The sequence below is a fragment of the Taurulus bubalis genome (genome assembly GCF_910589615.1).
Source record: "Taurulus bubalis genome assembly, chromosome: 19".
NCBI classification, from domain to species: domain Eukaryota; kingdom Metazoa; phylum Chordata; class Actinopteri; order Perciformes; family Cottidae; genus Taurulus; species Taurulus bubalis.
The window spans coordinates 15,557,735-15,581,564 of record NC_136607.1 but is presented as its reverse complement, the minus strand read 5'-3'; the positions used below and the strand labels follow the sequence as shown (position 1 = coordinate 15,581,564).

At 40.7% G+C, this 23,830-nt stretch overlaps 3 protein-coding genes across 3 annotated transcripts; 2 read left to right on the top strand and 1 right to left on the bottom strand.

The window, feature by feature from the left end:
• Nucleotides 1-577: 577 nt before the first annotated feature.
• nup54 (nucleoporin 54) lies at nucleotides 578-8,975 on the top strand (the record flags this gene model as incomplete). The annotated part of the gene is made up of 14 exons (XM_079234688.1): nucleotides 578-620; nucleotides 1,046-1,156; nucleotides 1,959-2,042; nucleotides 2,769-2,855; nucleotides 3,481-3,639; nucleotides 4,207-4,427; nucleotides 4,522-4,709; nucleotides 4,843-5,039; nucleotides 5,140-5,194; nucleotides 5,641-5,734; nucleotides 6,294-6,401; nucleotides 6,595-6,714; nucleotides 7,713-7,823; nucleotides 8,410-8,975. 14 exons carry the CDS (start codon nucleotides 578-580, stop codon nucleotides 8,536-8,538), a joined length of 1,707 nt encoding a protein of 568 aa, XP_079090814.1. The 3' UTR covers nucleotides 8,539-8,975.
• Nucleotides 8,976-10,659: 1,684 nt separating this feature from the next.
• On the bottom strand, nucleotides 10,660-16,558 carry ppef2b (protein phosphatase with EF-hand domain 2b; the record flags this gene model as incomplete). The annotated part of the gene is made up of 17 exons (XM_079235628.1): nucleotides 10,660-10,844; nucleotides 10,967-11,054; nucleotides 11,215-11,378; nucleotides 11,467-11,573; nucleotides 11,673-11,815; nucleotides 12,021-12,206; nucleotides 12,328-12,669; nucleotides 12,797-12,946; nucleotides 13,904-13,940; nucleotides 14,137-14,303; nucleotides 14,378-14,424; nucleotides 14,558-14,672; nucleotides 14,782-14,957; nucleotides 15,078-15,132; nucleotides 15,998-16,125; nucleotides 16,366-16,383; nucleotides 16,507-16,558. 17 exons carry the CDS (start codon nucleotides 16,556-16,558, stop codon nucleotides 10,660-10,662), a joined length of 2,160 nt encoding a protein of 719 aa, XP_079091754.1.
• Nucleotides 16,559-21,078: 4,520 nt separating this feature from the next.
• Nucleotides 21,079-22,938, top strand: LOC306751426 (growth/differentiation factor 6-B-like; the record flags this gene model as incomplete). The annotated part of the gene is made up of 5 exons (XM_079234992.1): nucleotides 21,079-21,200; nucleotides 21,678-21,835; nucleotides 21,929-22,021; nucleotides 22,105-22,235; nucleotides 22,801-22,938. The coding sequence occupies 5 exons, from the start codon at nucleotides 21,079-21,081 to the stop codon at nucleotides 22,936-22,938; spliced, it is 642 nt and encodes a 213-aa protein (XP_079091118.1).
• Between the last annotated feature and the right edge of the window lie 892 nt (nucleotides 22,939-23,830).

The following is a 23,830-nucleotide window of genomic DNA, read 5'->3' as shown; positions in this document are numbered from 1 at the left end:
AGAAAGAACACACAGATGTCTCCAGTATTGGCATCGGCCTACTTTGTGTCTTTCCATACAAGTAAAGCATTGGGGCTGCGTGGTTAGGCTCTGTAATGAGATGTGCAGGATGGAACATGAGAGGAAATAGTCATATTACAACTTAGATTTGGACACACAGGGCTTAACAGTACACTACAAACAATAGGAAAACATGATACAGGCAAATAAGACTATTGTGGGCAAGAGGAAACAGTGGAACTTGTTGTACACTGGCAGAAATATGAGAAAGAAAGAAGACAGCGTATTGAAAACCTTGGGAAGGAAAATGTATGGTTTAATATAACAGATATTCTGCAAAAGAACTCAAGCAGTAAGTGCTGTCAAGTATTATTTCAGTATCTGAGAATTACTGGTATTATTAAGAGAATATGCCCCGTGATTTTTTTTGTTTTAATAATACAAATACTGGACATCCTGATTCCCACTCCATACCAGTTGGTGGCGGTAATGCACTAATTATTATTTTGCCAACCGCCAATAAACCTGCCTCGAGGACAAGAAGAAGAAGAACCGCCTGCATCTGAAAACAGTCAACATGGCGTTCAGTTTTGGCGGCGCCACGAGTAACCCAGCAGCAAGTAAGGACATTTTAAATCTAGTTTAGCAGTATTTTAATGAGTCTACACGCATGCCACTTTTATATTGTTACGTTTGTGTGTGTACGTTAGCGAGAAACGGTCAACTGAAGCCCTCCGAGCTCCCGTCCAGTTAGCAGTCATGACGACGGGATCGTCTAACGTTCCCCGGGCCAAGCTAACGCCAAATACTTTCCTATGTGATTTATAACTCTCTTTAATGTTAAAGTGTGGCGTCAACGTAACGTCACTGTACGTCTATCTTGTAGCTAACGCCAATGCATAACGTGAACGTCACTCCTCAACGTTAACTTATCTTTACGGTAAAAAAAAGAAGAACTTGCAGCGTGTTGAATCCTCTGTAACGTTACTATAACGTTGCTATCACGACACCCAACACTCACAGCCCTATTTATGTTCATGTGAAGGCACTTCCGGGTTTTCTTTCGGTTCATTTGGTGCCAAACCCACCGCATCAACGGCAGCGTTTGGCTTTGGCCCTGCAGCCACCACCACCACCGCCGCATCCGGATTCGGCAGTAAGTCCAGAGAGAGATGAGAACCTCTCCTCCTCTTCCTCCTCCTCTTCCTCTCCTCACCTGTGACCCCCAGTGATCACATGCTGCTCGACTGTGTTGTTGGTCAATGTTATTGTACATTTAGATTGATGGGGAAGCAAGCAGTGGTACACTATTAATACAGTGATGATGTACGGGTATTAGTATGTGTACAGGTATGTTGCACAGAGTTGGGCATCATTATGATCCTTTTAGTCAGTCATCATATAATAAATTGTGTGGAGTAGCAAACAAACACATTTTTATTTGTCTGGATATTTGGGCATCACTTCAAAGCGTCACATGTTTTAGTGTTAAGATAATAGCATATTGATGTAAGCCAATTATTGTTAAAATCAGATGTGTGTAAGCTTTCTAAAATAATTGTGGGGTGACTCTTGTGTTTTTCTAGGATATGTGTACATAACTCAGTCTGTGGGCACCACAAGGCGTGAATGAAAACACAGAAAATGATCTGTTCTTGTCTGAAAGCTTGCATGTCTTCTTGGCTATTATTGGTCGTCACATTAAATCAGAAAGATGATAAGAATGATCCCCCTGACTGTATTATCAGATAAAGAGTTCCTTTTATTAAAAACACATGTAAACTGTATGAAGAGGAGCTGCTTTCTGTATTTCGCATTAGTGCTTTTATTTTTTAACTCTCAAAGAAAAGGTTTTGCATATCATTTGTGACTTTTCTTCTAGGTATTCTTATTGTTTTATCCAATTCTAGGTGCCAGATTATCTGACTGCCTATTTTGTGTCTGCTTTTTCGTTGTAGCTCTCTCAGCCCCCGGTTTTGGGGCAGCCACCACAACTGCTGCCGCACCAGCCACAGGATTCAGTTTTGGCTCCACCAACACTGGTAAAAGCCATATTTTATGGTCAAACCACTGTTATTTTGTTGTTGTTGTCTGGTCTCTTTTGAAGGTACATTTTTACAAGTAATAAGCCCATACATGCCTGACCTTTTGCCATTTAACTCCTCCATGTCCTTCTCTCTTTCTCACTGCCTGCCTCCGCTGGCTGCAGGATTTGGGGGGCTGGGAGCTGGAAGCACCACGGCTGGTGGGTTTAGTTTTGGGGGGTTTGGTTTAAATGCCAACCCAGCAGCAGTCAGCTTGAATGTGGGGTGCTTTGGTACAGCAACCACCACTGGCACTGTTTTCAATTTTGCTAATAGCCTGACTAGCACAGGTAGATGACCTTTGTAATTGATTAATCAGTACAGTCTGTGTCTGTAAACACATTTTAACATCTATGTGGTGCAGTGATTTCTTTTTTCTTTTTTGTGTGGTCTTTTTCCTCATTAAGTGTCATGCATCGTTGTTTCCATTTGCACAAAGAGATAAAATGTTGAATTCTGCACTCATCTTATTTGATTCCTGTAGAAAGACTTACATTTTTACCTTGCATAAGAGCAATGGTAGATGGAATACAAATTCAGTTTCCCTTTTTGTTAGCGTAAAAGCTTTGTCATGTTTTTTTATCTTCTGCAATTAGTCAGCAATTTCATTCTGTATTTCTTTCTTGCATTCATTTTTTGGTCGCCTCCTTTATTTAATTTGCCATGATTTGCTTTATTTCTCAGGCACGTTTGGCGGCTTTGGGGCAACTACAACAACTGCCGCTGCACCAGGGTCCACATTTAGCTTTGCTGCTCCCGCCAACACCGCAGGTCAGCAGTGCTGCTCTTCACAAAAATGATACAACTTTTTTGTGTAATTTATGTGTATGTGCAGGACATATAATATGCATGTACAGATTTGTTGTTAAAAGAGGGCATCTTACAGGTTTACCCCTCTGAAGCAACAGTCATCAAAGGCAGGTTTTGTCAGCTGTACTTGCATTATGATTTTTTTTTTTTTAATTTTACAAAACGTATATCTTGACTCTTCTGTGATGCAAGTGTTTTTTTTACAAAAGTGTAAATACCATTACTGTTCTGTGACCTCAGCTCGGGATCCTGTTGGGTGTTTCACTCATTATTTTCATGTTTAATGTTTAGATGCACAGCTATTTGTGGCATGGAAAACATAACTATAAATTTGGGCTGAGTCCTGCAAGAAGCCTAATTTAGATCAAGGTTGATAATTTAATATCACAATGTTTTAGAGGGAAATTATAACTGGTATATAACAAAAAGTTGATTACTAGGTAATCTGATATTAGTTGGTTTGGTTTCAGATTTCTACACAGTGCTGCACTGTCTTTGTGTTGGCATACCAACGAATACTCTACACTGGCATTCAGTAGCATTAATGTACATATTTTCTCACTGTTTGCACAATCCTCTGTTTTAGGAGGCCTGTTTGGTAACACGCAGAACAAAGGTTTTGGGTTCTCATCTGGCCTTGGCGCTGGGACCGCTGCTGGGGCAACAGGATTCGGAACTGGGTTAGGAACAGCTGGCCTCGGTGGGTTTGGAGGCTTTAATATCCAGCCAGCTCAGCAGCAGACAGGTGAGATCCCGTATTTCCAAATAACAGTTTTAGTGTTTCCATGTGAAGATTATAAAGCTATGACCCAAACAAGACAGCCATTGCAGAACATTAAAGCTGTTATACGTATATTGTTTTGGTAAATTAAATTAAATCCTGAATTTTAGTCAGCCTGTCCTAGATGTTGAGTGCCAGTAAAGTATTCAATGGAAACAGCATGTTTGTATTTCCTAATACCAAAATCAAGCCTAAGTATCATAGCAGGATCAATAAGTTTTTTTGCAGGTTTTCTTGCACAGCAAGCTCTCCACAACAACTATTGACTGTGCTGTACACCTATGATCACTGCAGAGGGCGACAGCAAGCAGAATATTGCAGATTTCATCTTTAACATCAACAGTCCAACAGTGTGCAGCTGAAGCAGAAATATAAAACTGTGCAATTAGAATGTATCAAGTTGGGGAAATTGTTTGACTTTCATCATATTATGAAATGACATTCATTAGGACAGTAGTTTTCCCTCAGAAACATGCACATAAAGAGAGAGACAATCTGACGTGTCCTTTTACCTCTCCTTACACCTACTAGGAAGCTTGTTCGGCCCGCAGGCCCAGCAACAGGCTCAGCCAACCCAGCTTTACCAGCAGGTCACTGCTCTGTCAGCTCCCACCTTGTTAGGAGATGAGCGGGACTCCATTTTAGCCAAATGGAACCAGTTGCAGGCTTACTGGGGCACTGGGAAGGGCTACTACAGCAACAACCACCAACCGGTTGACTTCACCCAGGAGAACCCATTCTGCAGGTTCAAGGTAATGGTTGATATTTCATTAGAGTGTGTGCCATGGATGTGCCTTTTTTTATTTTAATATCAACTGGTAGTTTTGTGTTTTTTTTGTTTCCTAGGCAGTGGGCTACAGCTGCGTCCCAGTGAGTAAGGATGAGGATGGTTTTGTGGTCTTGCTTTTTAATAGAAAGGAAGCTGATGTGCGAGCTGTGCAGCAACAACTGGTGGAGTCCCTCCACAAGGTTCTGGGAAGCAACCAGACTCTCACTGTCAATGTGGACGGCGTCAAAGCCCTGCCCAATGACCAGTAAGTCAGTCGGTACTGCAACGTCCACGGTTCCCTCATTACTTTCAGAAGAGATTTTTAGCTTATAGAATCAGACTAGGTATTAAATTGATTATAAACAAATGTGGGGACTTGTTCCTGTCTTCTCTTTCAGGACAGAGGTGGTCGTTTACGTGGTGGAGCGTTCTCCTAATGGCACCTCCAAGCGGATCCCCGCCACCACACTATTCAGTTATCTGGAGCAGGCCAACGTCAAGGCGCAGCTCTCGCAGATTGGAGTGGTCATGTCTGTCGCACGCACGGAGCTGTCTCCAGCGCAGCTCAAACAGCTGCTGCAAAATGCACCTGCAGGTAAACGAGCGCATGCATGTTTTGTGTCGTCCTCTCGCTGAATTCAACGGATGGTTTTTGGTGTGTGATTTACTTCTGAGTGTTGTCTCTTCTCACTCAGGAGTGGACCCCATCATTTGGGAGCAGGCTAAGGTGGACAACCCTGACCCAGAGAAGTAAGTTGGTCAAGAACATCTGTCAGACTTCCCCATAAAGGCTGATGTATGAATAATGTGGGTGGGTGGTGGAGAGTAGGTAAAGAGACTTGTAGATGCTTGAGATTCTCCATTTAGATTCTTCCCCAACTTTGTAGCATTAAACATTTTGGGTAACATCACTTCCTGGGTCAATTATATGATCTCAACCACATCTTAGACTCTATATAGTACCCTTAAGCCATATTCCATATAAGTGATATATGTAGTGGTTAAGTTGAGTGTAACCCCTTTTTTGTTTTCTCAACTGGGTTATAAGTGCTTTTTCCCCCCATGATGCTTAAAGATGGCTCTGCTAGATTTCTGATCAATGCCCATTTTACTGGCTTGTTGTTAAAAACTACATCTTAACCTAATGTGGTACAGTGTGTTTCCATTAAGGTGTATGACTTAATGCTTTTCTCCAGATTAATACCCGTGCCCATGGTGGGTTTTAAGGAGCTTTTTCGCAGGCTGCAAATCCAGGAGCAGATGACCAAACAGCACCAGACCAGAGTGGATGTAAGTGAAAACACTGTCTGTTCCCGCCAGTCTTAGTTCTCTAAAAGACATGGGCACCGTGCCTTCTGATTATCAACAAAGGAATTTTGAAACAGATTTTGAGGCCTCAAGGACAGAGTACACAGATGTCCTATTCAACCAGCTGCCAAAAGGTTGTTTACAGCTGAAATGACTATTACATAATACAGCTGCAAGTGTTGTCAGGATTTAGGGATGTTTTAAAATCAATTTGGTTTATAGCTTACAATACATAAAGGGAGAAATACTCCTCAAATGTACAGTCTGTGGTTTATATTTGAGGATATTAACACCCTCCTAAATTGGGTCTTTTAAAAGCAAAAAAATGCAACATTAAACATATGTAAAATGATGCATCAATTGTTCTATCTTATTATTTTGTTGAGCAAAATTTCAAGAAGCCCAAACTTTTTTGCATAGTTCAACAGGGTAGGGATTGTTTTCTAAAAATATAACTGGAAATCGGTGGGAAAATGCGTGATATGTTAACAATTTCTCTCCCTCTTTTCTCTCCCACCCACACGCACTTGTTGACATGCAGATTATATCCAGTGACATCAGTGACCTCCAGAAGAACCAGGCAACCACAGTGGCCAAGATCGCCCAGTACAAGAGGAAGCTGATGGATCTCTCTCACAGGGTGCTGCAGGTAGCTGCCTCGTCGTTGTGTCTTCGTTCAGTTATATTGTGTTGTAGGTTGAAATGACTTTTGATGAATCCCTGCTCCGCATTTGATGGAGTTTGAATGAATGCCCTGGCACTGTCTGTCTTTCCCTGCTTTATCGTTTCTACCCCAGTATTTCTCACATTTATCTCCTCCTATGTCTCTATTTTCCTGGCAGGTGCTAATCAAGCAGGAGATTCAGAGGAAAAGTGGGTATGCTATCCAAGTGGATGAGGAGCATCTCAGAGTGCAGCTGGACACCACTCACTCTGAACTGAATGCCCCCACACAGTTCAAGGCAAGTGTCTAAACTGTAGCAGTTTCAAATGCAATCTGACAGTGCTCATTCATACATCCTAATACAGTGGTTCTCAACTGGTCTGCTGGCTGTGGACCCATCACTCCTTAATGACACCCAACTTCTCAAATGTATTTATTGAAAAGATGGTGGATTTTGAACCTGAGATGGTTCAGAATATCACAGTATGCCAACACAAAAAAAACAAGTTTCATGATGAACCAAAACAACGAGCTGGTGGCGACGCTAGAGAGGGAACTTTTCCCTTTTACACTCTATTAGCTGCATTTAAATAAAAAAAACAAAGTGCATCTTTATGACACGATGTATTAACATATACATAACAATTCAGTAACTTCAGCCTTTTTTTTTTTTTACAGACTCAACCGTGCTTTCATCCACAAACATGAAATAAAAAAAAGTAATATAAAAAAAAACATTTTCTTTTTTTTCCCAGGCAAAAGCGGGTTGCGACCCACCAGTTGAGAATCACTGTGCTAATAGACTTGAAATCCGGGTTATAGGAACTTTTTTATTCTGTTTATGTTTCTCTAAGACCAGTTGGTAGATCACTAATATGTTTTTCAGAAAAGGACAAATCTGCTGGCATTGCACTCCTTAAGTTAAACGTGCTGTGGATGTTTCTTGTTGACAAACAAAAATATATGTTTATGTGAAGTGTTACTTCGCAAAGTACCTTTTTTGCTTGTCACATTATTCCACTGTAGATCAATGGAATAATGTGACACCGTTGGCAGCGATGTGTATTGCATCACCCATTAAACAAACAAAACTGGGACCAACTCTTCAAATAATGGCTCAATTTTGCTACTCAAGGTCAAACTCCACAGGTGCCTTTTTTAATCTTCATTGTGTTCTGACTATTTGAGAATACACTACACACAGTTTGTGTTTTTGGCTGCAGTTGAAGTAGAGATCAAACCACCAGTTGAGACAAAGTTTTTATTTTACAGTGTATTTCTTGTCTTTTCTTCCAGGGCCGTTTGAATGAATTAATGTCCCAAATCCGGATGCAGAATCACTTTGGAGCTGTAAAATCAGAAGAGCGCTACAGTGTTGATGCAGATATTCTCAGGGAAATCAAACAGGTGAGTTGACGCATTCACACAGTGCATCTTATTTAAACATCTGTGCCCTGTCATTTTGTGCCTTCTCTAAACCAGACTACTTTTATAAGGGTCGCCAAATCATTTTTACAGAATTTCTCCCATTGCATTTCTGTCGTTGTCTTTGATATCTGCAGCGCACCTTTGAGCCACATGAGGGAGACGATGAATGTTTGTATTGTTCTGATAATTGTAGCCAACTTAAAACATTTAATCTAATATGAAAGTCTGTCCTACGTTTTGTTGGTTTTAATGAGGGAAATGAACAAGAGCCATTTGAAGGCATTTATGTTGTCTCATTTATAAACATGTTTATATGTTTACAATAACATACATTTACATATTCAAGATAATACGAAGTGATGTATAAATGGTGAGGGATGTTCACTCTTCTCCCAATTTATAGATGAGGCCTATTGTGAATTAGTTCACAATGGTTTGACTTTCTTTACAAGTAGGTCCCCGGGGAATGTGGGAATAACTGCTCTAGACCACGACGAGTCTTTGAAGAGTATTTGTCAAGGTTTTGTGCAATAACTGAAACATTTTCCTTCTCTGTCGCTTTCAGCACTTGAAACAGCAGCAGGACGGTTTAAGTCATTTGATCAGCGTCATCAAAGATGACTTGGAAGACATCAAACTCGTAGAGCACGGACTGAGTGACAGTGGACACACGAGAGGAGGCGCCCTGAGCTGAGTCTACCTCACCAACACACACATACATATTGTGCTCTGACTCACAATATCAATCCTCTGAAAAGTGGCCTGCCCATCACCAAGAAGAGTCGACTTGTCCTTGTTGTCGTGGTATTGGATTCGTCTTGACGCAATCTTTACCTTTAGCTTTGATCAAAGGAGGGCATCTGAATTTGGAGTCTCTTGGTCCCTATTTTAACCGGACTTTGCCGCACTACCAACAAAATAATGACTCTGCTTAATCTGTGCTTTCCGAACTAATACAAAGAGCTTAATGGAATGACTCAACATCACCTAATAATAGCTGGCTTCCCCTTTTGTTAAAGCAGATTATGGGAATGAGACTATGATTGTGGCTGGCATGTAAACAAATTGTAGGATTGAGTGTGTGCACTGTTTGAATACATTGTAAATACATCTTTGTATTTCTTTTTTTATGCTGTTGTCAGAATGTTAATAAATTTCATTTAAATTGAAAACAAGTTGACTACATCACTTTCCTTGCAAACGTAGTGTAAGTAGTTTCGTTATTTTTTTAGAGTTTGCTGTGTTTTTCTGTCTGAACAATGCAACTTTCTCACCCGTCTATCTGCATCGCGTTTTCGATCCAAAGAGGTTGAATACAGTTGCATTGTTTTGGTACTTATATCTCACGTCACCAGTGTTTACCTTCAGACAAGCCTTTTCCAGCATCTCATCAAAGTAGGGCTTGAGTTGATAGGATTCATGTCCTGGATTCGGACTGATTGGCAGTTGAACTGATTAAGCAGCTTCCAAAAAGATTATATCCCCTCGTGGAGGAGAGTCACCGATATCCCAAGGGTCTGGATTACACAGCACGGGTAGAAGAAAAGGCCACTGGAAGTAGTGACTGATGACTGTAGTCACTAGTTTTGTAGAAAAAGATGCTGCCACGCAAAACCTAGGCAGATAAAATAATGCATAATTGTTGTACTTTCAAGAAGTAAATACTTGATGTACGACAAAATAAAAACATACACAGCAATGGTTGAATACCTTATAATGCATCTTTACTTATTTTTCTATGGGAGCCTTCTACAGTGCTAGGAGCCCCTCAACAAGCAGAAATCACTAATGGATTGATAAAACGCTGAAGTTTTAGCTTTCACAGACTGTTGAATGCACCTCCATAGATAATCTTTAGCGCTTCAGGTAGTGCTGCATTCTCATTGATCAAATTCAACCAAGCGCCTTGATTTCTAGAATCCCTGTGGACCACAAATTCATGAGTTTGTCAGTATATCCAGGTCCACAGTCCTGTCTTTGTCTAGTATTCAGTACTAACTCTAGAGAGGTTTCTTTGTCTTTGTATAACACACTTTTCATTCTCTCTCCTCATACATTGTTGGTTTAAAAAAAAAAAAAAGAGATAGATGCAGAGGAATCAGAGATATCATCTTTTTTTAATTCCAATTCTTCCTTTTATTGACAGTTTGTTCTGTGTGTGTGTGTGTGTGTGTGTGTGTCTGTGTGTGTGTGTGTGTGTGTGTGTGTGTGTGTGTGTGTGTGTGTGTGTGTGTGTGTGTTTTTTTTCTTTTTGCTGGAAGTGGCCGACGTAGCCTTGAGCTGCTCGCCTCAAGGGGAGCTGAGGAGAGGGCTACAGAGGTCTTCTTTTAACTCCATACCTCCACACAAATTGCCAAACTAATCTCCAACACTGCCTCAAGTTCCCTCTGGAGCCACAAAAGGTTTCATACAACTTATTTCATTAATGTCGTACTTCTCCCCGAGATCTGTAAATACTTTAATGTGTAAAATCGGAGGGGATCCCTTTAACTTCTTACACTCAACATGAAAGGCAAAGACAACTTCCAATGTGTTTGATGTTTTTTATGCATAACTAAGCAGGTTGATCATTAAGTTACACATATAAATCCTCAAGATACATCAACATCTTAAATAGACTTGAATAAAAAAAGAGCGAATAATGTAAGGTAGAAAAATATCTAGCTTGATCTGCACAGTTCAAATGGAGGAAATACTCCGAAACTGTTTCTTTTCCACAGACACGTATTCAGGGCAACAAGTCTATCCCAACCTGCTCTGGGTGTTTTCTAAGCAACAGGTCAGCCAGTACAGCCACAGCTCCCAGGCCAGGCTCTCAGGTATGTGCAGAGATGTCCACTAGCCGGAACGCCTCCATGAACTCATTGATATCGATGCTCCCGTCCTTGTTGAAGTCGATGCTCTCGGCCAGGTCTGCGATGGCCTTGTCACTGATCTCCGTCTTAAGATGAGAGCTCAGGAGTTTCCAGGTCTGACGAAACTCCTCGAAAGAGATCAAACCTAGAAAAGAAGCCGGGAGTGCAGGATGTTGTAGCATAGATATTTCAGTCACCAGCATAACTAAGCAGGCGAGAAAGACCTTGATCTAGTGTCTGCAATCCAAGTGAAAGCTTCCTACTGACCTGAGTTATCTGTGTCTATGATTCGGAAGATGGTTTCCAGGTTGGAGTGGTTTTTGTACATTGTTTCCAGAATGCTGTTATCTGAGATCTGAAAGGGACAAATCAATCAAGATTTTGCAGCTGTGTGTGTGTGTGTGTGTGTGTGTGTGTGTGTGTGTGTGTGTGTGTGTGTGTGTGTGTGTGTGTGTGTGTGTGTGTGTGTGTCAGTGTCAGTGTCAGAGATGGACGTTAGACACTGGTTGGCTGACCTCCAGTTTGGGCTCAGTGATGGAGAGCTCCCTTATCCACAGCTGGTAGTCCACCATGCCGTACTGGGTGCTGCTGACAAGCTGCGGGCGCAACACCCTCCAGGGCAGACCCAGTTGCAGTACTCTCTCTGTGGCGCTGGCCCAGTGCCTTAGAGAGATCATCCCTGAGACAGAAACATACAGTCTGATACACGATACGCCTTTTCCTTTGTATATCCGAGTGTTTTAAAATCCCTCACTGCTGCTCAGTACCTTTGTTGTTAGGATCAAACTCCTGGAAGGCACTGATGAGATCAGACTTATGTACAAACAGTTGTTCCCTCAGAGCTCGCAGAGCCGATCTCTCTGTCCAGCCGACACTGGCGAAGAACAGGTGGAGAAAAGTATTTTCTTTCTACCTCTGCTCTAAAAAAAAATAATCTTTGAATCACCTGAAAATATACTGATAGTATTTGTACCTTTGTCTCAGGGTGAGCTCTCTGCATGTCCTGCTGGCCTGATACTGAATGAAGTGGGGAACCAGATCGGGTCCCATTCTGATGTAAGCTCCTCTGTTGCTGCCCACCTCGTAGTAATTAGACGCTGAGAATATCGTCAGCACCTGAATGCAACAGAAGACCGTACATTTGCTAAGACTCATGGATTACTAATTGCTGTCTGATTAAATGCTGAAATGAAACGGCTACTTCTGTTGTCACTTTTTTTTCCTTTTTTCTCTCCTGTTTTTCATCTCCTGTCATAAGCTAAAAGTTTCCACGGTAAGTATTCCACCTTAGACTCTACACCATGTGTAACTTTGTGCTCACCCTGCGGTTGTGGCAGAACTCGTAGCCGTCCTGTTTGCACTCATGGGAGCGGATGAGGAGCTGGAGGTTGTGTCTCCCCAGCACTTCCTCAGTGACGTCTGGCCCCCAGTAGCAGCCTCCGCCTCGCACCTCATTGGGAACGCAGCCATTTTGGGGCATTGGGTCACTCCATAACACATCTACTATCTGGGTGGTCAAATCAATCATAGTGAAATAGTTTGCAAGGTCAACAACCATGAACATGTGTGCATTGTGGGGCATTTCCTCATGTACATACTCAATGGTCAACATCCTTCCTGTCGCTTACTTGTTTCCACTCATCCACGTCTGTATCTGTTATTTCTCCAGACTCCGGGTCTGACTCGGACTTCTTCCGTTCTCCATAGGACTTGTCGAATCCAGCCAGCCTGCGCCTCCTTTTCAGTTCCTCTTCCACCGACCAGTTGGGTTGACTGCTCATGGGCGCGTTGTTGAGCGAACACCGTGGGAGTACGTGCCTGTGGGCTGCCGCCTCCCCGTTGTAAGTCAGGGAACACACCCGCCGCCGGCCTTCCACTGGTCCACCGGCCTCCCCGTTGTTCATTGTCTGAGTCTTACCGCCGTTGACCGCATGATGGGTCGCCTTAGGAGGCCTGAGCGCCGACACATACTGCGCACATTCATAAATACACAGATAAATTACACTTAATAGGATGATCGTGATGATATTTCTGGATTTGCAGTCTGTAAAACGCCTCAAAAACACAGGTTTTATTGACACTGAAGGCTTCCCTTACTTTGTGCCTGTCCATTCTGTCGATCACGTTGAGGTCTGTCGTGTCAGAGATCCCGCCGTGCACAATCAGCACCTTATTTTCAATCACTGTGGCCAGAGGCAGCCAGCTGAAAATCTTCTGGAGGAGCTTTAGGATCGTTTTGCCGTGCACCTGCAGACCAAGTCAAGGTTACGGTGACTTACACGCAGTTCTTATCCATTTTGGCAGTTTTCAGCCATGCATGCACGGGTCGGTCTACAACTTTGCTCCAGACTGAAATATCTCAACAACTATTGGATGGACTGCCATGGAATATTTTGTAGAGACATTCATGTTCCTCGGATGATGAATCCTACTGACTCTGGTGATCCCCTGACTTTTCTAGTACCACCATGATGTTCACATTTGTGATTTTTGACTTTCCTACCCTGCCTATAGCACTCAGACGTTACCGTTTATTCTGCTTTTTTACTGTAAAAAAACATGCGTGTGAACATACTTGGCCAGTAGCCTGAGTCTTATTCTGATGAACACATAACACCACAACCCCTAAGCTCTGAGTCAGACTTGGTGTTTCAAAGTCCTGCTAGCAGACAAACGAGGTGAAAATAGAAGTGCACATGGTTTTACTTCACTATTTCCATGTCATGCCTCTTTACATTTCCAACTCACTGCATTTCAGAGGAAAATATGGTAGTTTTTTTTTACTTCATTACATTTATTTGACAGCGTTAGTTCCTAGTAACAGCGCAGATCATGATTGTACATACAACACATATAATGAGCTTTTCAAATATATTGCATTGCAAAAGGTTTAACAAGATAAAACAATTAAGTAACACCTCGACCAGCTAAAATATTCAAATGTCACATGCATCAGTAATGATGCCAATACTAATGTAATATGTCGCAGTTAAACATAAACAGGATTAGTTTGCCAAATTTGTAATATCTTTGGTACACTTTGTTGATAGTATTACTTTTTTAAGTCATATTTTGAAAGCAGACCTTGTAATGGAGTATTTTGTATATTGTGAGATAAGACAGGAATACTTCCATCACTGAGTTAAAATCTGTCTGAGAGCACTATAATAATTAGATTAATGCAAAATACACATGAGAACCCACCCTATATTTTCCCCAAACTTCTTTAGTGAAACCATATCTGGAAAAAAACCACAAAAGCAACAACTAGATTAGTGTACACATCAGCTGCAGGTTGAATATAATCAGAATACCAATTGCATAAAGCCATATACAGTATGAGCATATTGTGATGAACTACAACAACATAAATAATAAGGAAACAGATAGCACAAGCCACTAAATTGAGTTTAAGAAGAGGAAGTCGGTGTACAGACCTCAGGTTAACAATGTGGTCCTCGTGGTTCCCTCTGTTGAGATGGACATCATTGGGATAGACCAGCAGGAACCCAAACAGAATGAGCAGGATTTCTAAGGAGTTTTTACCCCGATCCACAAAGTCTCCATTGAAGACATACGGCTTCTCGGAGGACGGCAAACCGTTCTGTAAAGATGAAGTTGTTAATTAAAATGAACATACCTGTCAATATGACAATATGATTTCCATGTTGTGAATACCTTATAGAATATTAACAGCAGGTCCTCAAGCTGCCCGTGTAAATCTCCTGGTAAAGGGATACATAGTGTATTAATATTGTATGTGAGTGCACCCTGCATGTTTCAAGGGCAATAAAGAAGAATGTGAGACAAAAAAAATCAGAGTGAAATGTGTCCAGGGAAAGGCCTGCTGTTGCATACCGCATATGGTAATCTGCTTGGTGTGGCAGGCAGAGATGTGACTGATGTTTGGAAGAATTCTGAGAAGTCGCCAAGTTTCTCCAAGAAGCTGCAGAACATATCGAGCATGAAGCTGCTACTGGGGAAAAGACAAGTATGAACAAACTGACCGCTGAGGAAAAAGGCAGCCACTAGGTACTTCTGTCTGCTCTGAGTATCTGCACTTTATGTGCCTGTGTACTTACTTGTTGGTGCTTGAAGGCCTCCACCAGCTTTGACACCCCACAGAAGGTCATGGGGAAGGTCAGATGGGGGCCAATGTAGCTATCGCTTACTTCAATGCTCTTGTGGCAAAAATATCTCTCCCACTCTGTGTCACGACAGATTTCATTCTTACGAAAGATGTGAGATATCAGGTTTCCTATGTCAAAGGAAGGGAAGTGGATTTGCGTGGTAAGGGAAAGCTCAGGTTGAGCTCAGTTTAGCGCAGTAATCTAATGAAACGCACAGGTCAGTGCATTAAACTGAGAGTCGGTCTTACTTTCACTGCTGGCTGGGGTGAAGTGGTCCATCAAGAAGCCAAAAAAATTGTAGAGCTACAGGAAGGATGAATAGAATTTGAAAAATTGTAATTAATGGGCAGTGTCAAAGAAAAAAGTAATGACTTTAAATATGCCAGCAGCTCTCTGCTGTTTTTTTTAATAATGTTTGATAATGTTTACTATAATTTTGTTGTTGTATGAAGACAACATTTTGTTATAAGCATTTAACACAAAGTACAGCTGAGGCTGATGAGAATGTGATTAGTTTTGCTGATATTTGGTCATAAACCAAAGTATTAGACAAACATAATTTTGTACCGAATGATAGTGCTTGATGTCAAGGAAAATATCAAGGAAACACACAATTTGTAACAATTCATCCTCTGGGTACCATGAATGTCCCTTTTTAAACATCACAGCATCCATATTGTAGTGATTGAGACATTTCAATGAAATCCAAAAATATCAACCGAGTGTATAATATATATATATATATATATACATATATATATATATATATATACATATATATGTATATATATATATATATATATATATATATATATATATATATATATATATGTTTATATGTCTTTTTATTCTATTTAATGTTTTGTACTATCTGGACCTTGAGTCTGAAATAAAGTTTGATTGGTTGATTGATTGGTTGATTGATAGAGGAAAAAGTCACAGGATTACCGAAGTTATGAAGATGCCATTCATACCATAGAGACCATGAATGTCCTCATTTTAGCGCTACAGGACAAGTCAGGGGATCACCAAAGTCAGGAGGTTTCATCCTCTGGGGGCCGTGAATATCTGGTCTCAACGTCATGCAAATACCTCCAATAGTTGTGGGGATATTTCTCAATGACCGACAGACGGACATTGAACTGTATTCTAAACTGCGCTCGCTCACCTTGATCTGGTCTTGCTCTCCTGCGTACTCAATAGACTGGAAGATATTCCACGTGCACCTGCGTCTCATCTCTAGACGGGCAACGTACTGCCGGTACCAGCGCTGGATCAACAGAGCCGCTCTGATGGCTAAAGATTAGGAGGGGAGAAGCAGGCACTTGGTCATGAATATGATGAGGTAACCTCTCTCTTTTACTACCAATACATTCATTCACTTTGTCACATCCAGAATGGATGACTTACCGGTGGCAGCTTCACAGAGCGTGCAGAAATTGAGTGGAGAACGTTAACAAATGCTGTTAGCTGAGACTTTTTTTGAACAGATCCCATAAAGTATAAAGAATGTGTTGGAATGAAAGAGATATTTACCCGGAACTGAGATGGTCACTAAAAATGTAAAAAAAAAAAAAAAAAAAAAGCAATTACACACATTAAATTATTGCAACAAAAAGGAACATTTCGTTGAAAAACTTTGACTATGAACAAGAACGATTTAGATAAAGGCCGCACCTCTGTCACATTTCTTCAGCTGTGGTTCAGATTTCCCCATGCCACATCCCATGACCCTTTGCTGTTTTCACTGCCAAGACAAGGATACATTCATGAGTGTTTTGCAACCTGGGAATAATGCAATACTATATTTCTATGCACAGTATAACACATTTTCTATTCATTTACATACAATTTTCTTAATTTATCAACAGCATAAATAAATATAAAGAACTGGATTTGCCCAAAAGAAGCTTACCCGGCCTCGTTCCCCTTATTTCATCACTTCCCCTCACTTCTTTTGTTCTTTTGTGACTTTTCTATTTCTCAGACACAGCAGCACAGGTCCAAGTGGCTGCAATGTTGTAGTTGGATGTCCCCTCTGTTCAGCTCCACTCTCATCCATCACTAACACACACTGGCAAAAGGCTTGTGAGTGTCTTGGACAAGCCTCGTGATCACTTAAACAAAACAAGATGCGAGTGGATTAGGATTAAACCTTACTACGGCTGGCATCTACGCTGAATAAACGGATGAAGGCTCTGATAAAGGGCAGCCTCGGTTTTGAAAGGAGTGTTGGCCTCGGCTCAGAACATGTGTCATCGTTGTGACTCATATGACAACAATGGCGTCATTATTATCTCCATTAAAAGTAAATTGGCTCAACTAACATGTCAAGTAACACATTATAATATACAGAAATACAGATAGAGGACAAACTGTATATTTGAAACATCATAAATCATCTACTGCATGAACATTTCATCCTATTTATGGAAGATTGGGATCTGCTGATCATGTATAAATCAAAGCATTGATACCACCACATATTTATTGCCATATGGGTAGGAAGACACCAAGAAAAATCTGATATTTGTGGAACAAGTATTTGGTGAAGACAAGCAATTAGAAAAGTTCAATACAAGACATAAATATTGTCCCTATCTTTTTGTAATAACTCACTATCTTAATGGCCGATGACAGCTGTGGAAGCAGGTGTTCGGGTTGTAGGTAGACAACTATGCAGCGAGCTAAATGCATTTCTAATTAAGGGGGAAGACTGCAAGTTGCCTTTGGGGATTTTACTGGAAACTTTGAAAACAGGTGTTGTAAAACGAGTGGACAATTGGATTGCATTACAATGTTACACTATGTGTTCTATCTATGTGCAGTCATGCATTGTGAACTATATCTCTGTCGTTAGATTTCCCACAAGGGATTTTCTGTTAATGTAGCTTCTCTATCTTGCTACGTTAAATCCTGCTACATTTTTGAAAAACGTCTCTGTGTGTTTGGAAATGCCTTTCAGGAAATGTCCTTTGTGTTGTATGCTTGTGGAACGTCTTCATCTTGCATCCTCCTCAGTCTTTCATCTGCTTATAAAGGCTCTTTGTGATCCTGGCCGGGAGCAGCTGGCGATGGTGTGACTCCCAGCGGCACAACAACAAGGAAGTGGTGGGAGACGTCTGAAACTCAAGGCCTCTCATTCATGCATGGTTGTAGGATGTTAAGAGCTGCAGTATCCCGCAGCGACCGCAGGTACGTGTGTGTGTGTGTGTGTGTGTGTGTGTGTGTGTACATATTTAGTGTGATTAAAGATAAAAGAGGAATATAAATACATAAATAAAGATCATAACATTTAAGAAATAAAGGGGGTTGGCGTAAAACGTTTGTATTCTACATCATGTACTGAAGGAACAAGTGCACATAAGCAAATATATCTTTCTGTGATATTGCAGGTCTGTAGATAAGCACTTTCATATATACTCAAACACACAATATCTGCCTTTGTATAGTTTGCATCATTTGTATCTGAGGTCCATGTCCGACTCTCAACTGTTTATGTGTTTTTAATAGTTTTTGGAAAACAAGGGAAATATTAGCTAATGCTTTTTAGCAGAATTATTAAATTCTTGGTTTTGGTCTTTTGATGTGATTTGTTGACAGGACATGGTTAGATGGGTATATGTTTGTGCTTGTCGTAACAATCAGCACTGAAATGCTGCTGCCTTTTGATCTGCCCTTTATGAAAGTTTTCCAGCACCGAGAAGCTGAGACCTGAGGATCGTCACTGTGTTGTCGAGGCCTGCAGAACATATTTGTGTTCTCATGCCCTGGTTGATTGTTCCCAAGTGCACAAAGTGCTTTAGGGTTCAGAATGATTTGACAGTGAAGGAAGAGTTCATAAAAAGTCCAATCTGACCCCATTACCAGTTTATTTCTCCTCTTAAAAGTGATCTTATATAATGCAGCATAATCAGCTCTTGATAGGTATCGGCCGATTAATCGTCATCCAAACTATCGTTATAATATTATATTTTAAATGCTCTAGCAGTAAACTCCTCGTATTCATTTCCTTTAGTTCAGTTAAAGTAGCAAAACCACTGAAAATACTCCTTAATACTCCTTAATACACCTTAAGTATCAAAGGTAAAAGTACTCAAATAGAAAACTGATATATTAATCTATATTACTACATTGTTAATACTGATGCATAAGCAGCTTGGTTGAAATGGAATTACTTTATACAACACTTTGTTGGTATTTTGGCCGATCTGAGAGGTTGTGATAAAAGATTTTTTATATTTTTCTAGATTTACTTATTTTTATATTTATTCTCTTATAGTTATAATACATATTATAATAATATAATAAAAATTGTGGGAATCTCTTATGGCCATGTACTTAAATACAGTACTTGAATGAGTTTCTTCCTACCACTGTGAGCTGAGATGGAAATATCACATACAGTACACTTGCATGAATGAATGAATATATAGTTTATTAATCCCCAAGGGGAAATGTGTTGTCGGAGTAGCAATTTACAGACACAAAATAAAATATAAAAACAACGGGGATACAATGATAGCCAGTTTTCTGCAGGTCTGCATCCCATATTAAGCATTGCCAAGTCTGGTATCAGCTCATACCCAGACTTCCTGTGGCACTGATGATGGATTATGATTTTGTTATAAACTTCAGCAGATAAACTGTTTATTTTTGTCCTCATGGGAACGTTTTCTGTGACCCAGTTTAGGCCTCTGTCGGACTCTGAGAAGAGGACAGCGACCATTCCTTGCATGCCTCTGACCCTCGCTGGCTCACACAATTGTCAAAGCTGCAAAACAGCTCCGGCCCCTCGGATATCAACATCACCTGCAGCACCCATTATTGCTTTGTGTTACATTTCAATCCCTCCAGATCCCATCCCTGAATGACAACTGCAGAGGAATGATACTGTTATTATGTTTATCAGCAGGGATTTCTGCCTTTGCCCAGCCAAAAAGTGGGAGTTGAAAAAGAAACTCATACCTTCACATGTGCAGAATTGAATAGGCAGCTTGCATTTTAAGGTCACGTTGCCTATTATTGAAAACACGTTTTAAAAACTCATCGTATTCTTCCCATGCTTGTCTGGATTTGCTGAGAAAAATCTTCTGCTGTTCCAGGTGTTATGGTGGCACGTGCACTTTCTGAATGTGGGTTCTGTACGAACACACCTTAAAAAGCCACTCCCTGCCACTTGATCGCTCATTACAAACTCATGCTGTGCAGCCAGATATTGTTCTGTTAAGTGTCCAAAAATATAAAATAGGTTGAGATGAATCCTGGAGTAATTTTTTTATTTGATGGAAGAGTGTGGCACACAAGCTATTTGGCTCAGTATAATCTTCATTAAGATGATGCAGAATATACACACAGTTTTCATTTTTTTAGGTACACGTGTACTGACTAAAGCGATTAAATACAGCAGTTCTGTCATACAGTTGACTTTTATGATGCTTACAATGTTTAGTTTAGGTTGACAGTAATTTTTCTTTTTCTTTTGTTGCATATTTCATTTTGTTTGTAATTTTGTAAAATTGTAATATTATATAGGTGGAGGCTTCGAAAAAGCCCAATTGGCTTTTTGCCTCTTCCTGCACTGTGATATTAATTTATCTCTGTTATTTTTGTTTATCTAAAAAAAAAAAAATGTTTGAATTGTGCAAAATAACAATAAATAAACAATGTTAAGAAAACTGAACATGAAGGGAATGTGTATCATAGAAACACAATAATTCTGTAATTTTTTTTTGATAAGTTTGGTTCCCTGGAATTGAGGCACACAGACACACACACACACACACACACACACACACACACACACACACACACACACACACACGTATGATTCATCTGTGGATCTCTTGTGAGGTGAGTCCTGATTTTCACCTCTGTTAAAACTAATCACCGCTTGAAACAGACATGTCGTAATGTAATGTACCTTTCTATTTATGTTGCCTCCCTCCCACCGCTTATTCCTGTCTGTTTATCTAGAGTCTATACGCCTCTCTTATTATCCTCCTTGCACTCTTTCACACACAACCCTGGACAAGACAATGTTAAATATCCCAAGGTCAAGCTAGGGTACAAGAAGATAAAAAGCCAGGTTCCCAGGCCGTGACAAACAATAGCTAGTAGAGCATCCTTGTCTGGTCACTCCTATCTCCTCCTCCAACCAGAAGCACAGAACCAACCACAGCGTTAGACCGCCGCAAGTCTGACTCCGAAAGCAGTTGATCTATAGATTGACCGTCCAGCTCACGCACCATGTCCTTTACGTTTGTTGTCATGATGATTCTTCTGGGCTCTTCGGCGGTGATTGCGTTTGTGTTGCAGCCATCCAAGGAAGAACCTGCGGCCTCTGCTAACTCTCCTGTTTCCCACCACAGGTCAGTTTCAAACCTTCTTTACCGATTTTCTGCTTTTCGTTAGCCGTGACCTGCTGTTCTCAAAAGGGTCCAAAGAATTTTGAAACATGGCACAGGGGTTATTATATCTGAGAATAGCCTTTTTTTTTAACATGAGTTACAGGGATATTTAAAATGCTGGGTAGGATTCAGAGTCACTGTGACCATTTGTTTTTTCTAAGAATTTTGTGCGGAGATCCAACACACTGTTCTGTTTAAGTTTCAGCGGGGAACTCAATTATTCTTCAACCCAACTTTTCTCTCTCTTGGCTTAGCTAAACGCTTGTAAAGCTCTTCCCACAGTTCATTGAGGGTATTGAGAGCAGCTACTAACAAATGCACTTTTTGGGTCTTGATTTGTGTTAACCGATTTTTTCAGAGTTTTCTTTTATTTCTGTGTGTTTCTGTGTATTAATAGTACGCACTATGTAAATAACCTGAGTGACATATGATGTTCAGGTGCCAGGCTGAGTCATTGCAGTCCATCAGGAAGGGTCTCCTCGGGGCTTTCAACTTGCAGGCTGAGCCACAGCTGCCTGCTGGTGGGCTGGATGGCGTCAGAGAGCAATGGAGGACCACCACCAGCACCCTCGGTCACAGAGCCAAGGACACAGCAAGTAAGTGGAACACAAAATTCAAAGAATCTGCTGTAGAGCCCGCATTGTTTCCAGTCTTTTCAGAATGTCTTTTTTTTCTCCATGTCCTTCCAGTTCCAGCGGCCTCTGGCAACTCTGTGTCACCTAATGTTGGGAACAGTACGAGCCTGAAGTGCTGTTCCGTGGCCTCTGAGATCTTCATGAAAGGTATGCAACAATGTGTGAGCTTGCACATTGACAAAGGAAGAAATATAAAAATGTACTATAATATCTACTCTTGTGTTTGCAAGATCTGGGATGGGACAACTGGGTTATCCATCCTGCCAGCCTTACCATTGTTCAGTGTGCACTCTGCCACCCCAAAGGAAACACTGTGCAGTGTCCATCACCCAACGCCAACGACCAGGATGCTGACTCACAGGTCGGTCACACAAGACACACAAGACATTTGAATAGTGAAGTGATTGTCTGCAAACCCCAATTAGCTTACATTGCACTGATTTACATGTATTGTACTTTCCTTCTTCTCTTACAACTTAAGTAGAGTTGTTGAGTCTTTGTACTCAGTTCATTTCCACCACTAGGCCTGAGTTTCAGTGTCGTGGCACTACAAACGGCACATAGTTTACCGTGTGTTTGTTTGGCAGGTGAAACCGCTACCAATAGATTAGTCTGTTTTCTCCTTCTGCCAACACAAATGTACCAAATACAAGCTTAGAAATTCCCCAAAGTTGGACAATCAGAAATGAATGCGTTCGCAGATATGTGTGCGAGTTCTAGCATAACATTTTGAAAGGCCACATTCATTATTATTATTATAATTTCTTTTTTTTTATCTCATTGGCATTGAATACAATTATTTATCCACACTTTTTCTTCCATAACTGTGTGTGCACAGTAATGAACCTCCACTATAGCATGTTTCGAATGTTTGCATTTTCAGTTTGTATTAACGGCTCCCTACGCCTCTCTTTGATCCTCTTCAGGTACCATGTTGCGAGCCCCTCACCCAAGAAACGGTGCCAGTCCTCTACGCGGATGAATTCAGCACCCTTGTCATTTCCTCTGTGCAGCTGACACGCAGCTGCGGTTGTGGCAACCTCCAGCCGCCCAGCAGAGAGTAAAGTTTGTTTTATAGTCCTGAGTATGTGAGCCACCTGGTGAAAATGTGGATAATACATCACATGCAGGCCTATCTTCTCTCACTATACTTATCTTAGACCTTTACAGTGTGTATTCCACACGGAGCGTGGGAACCAAAGCAAATTCTCTCTCAGAACTCAGTTTTGCATTCCTGTTTCTCTGTTCTAAACAGGACGTGCCAGCCAAACACAAAACTGATCAATTACAATTTAAGTGGACTATAATTGATGATGCTATCTCAATGACACGTTATTCATCTCAAAATACAATCTACATTTGCATGCTGTTATGTTTAAAACAACTAGGTTTTTGATGGAGTTTATACATGCATTTCTGTAGATAAATAGTGTTTCTCTTGCACCAAGAGCTGGAAGTGAAATGCATCTGACACATGTAGTAAGTGCAAGTTTATCTTTAAATGAATCTCATGAGTACAGAGTGCTATTTAAAGCTACTAACCGTTACTCAGTGTTCCCTTTCAAAAATGTGAGACTGTGCAGAGCCAAATTCTTGCAAAGGTCGGATTTCTCCTCTTGCATCTGTAAAACAACTATTTCTTCTTATGGGCAAGAAGTCCATTCAATCCCAAAAGGTAAACTGAGTTCAAATAAAAAAAATGATTGGGATATGATTGCCATGTTGATGGACAAAACTTTTTTGCAGGGAGAGTAATAGGAGAAGATTGTGTTATTCAACTAAACTCACTGCACCTAAAAAAAAAAAAAACGTGCTGTGCTTTTCCATGAACAGCCATTGGCTGATAAAGGCCCTGCAAACCTAAAAAAATTGTAACTGTAAAAAAATAAATAATAATAGTACGTTCTCTTGACATACTTCAAATATCACATTTTAGTGTTTTGATGTGATGTTTTA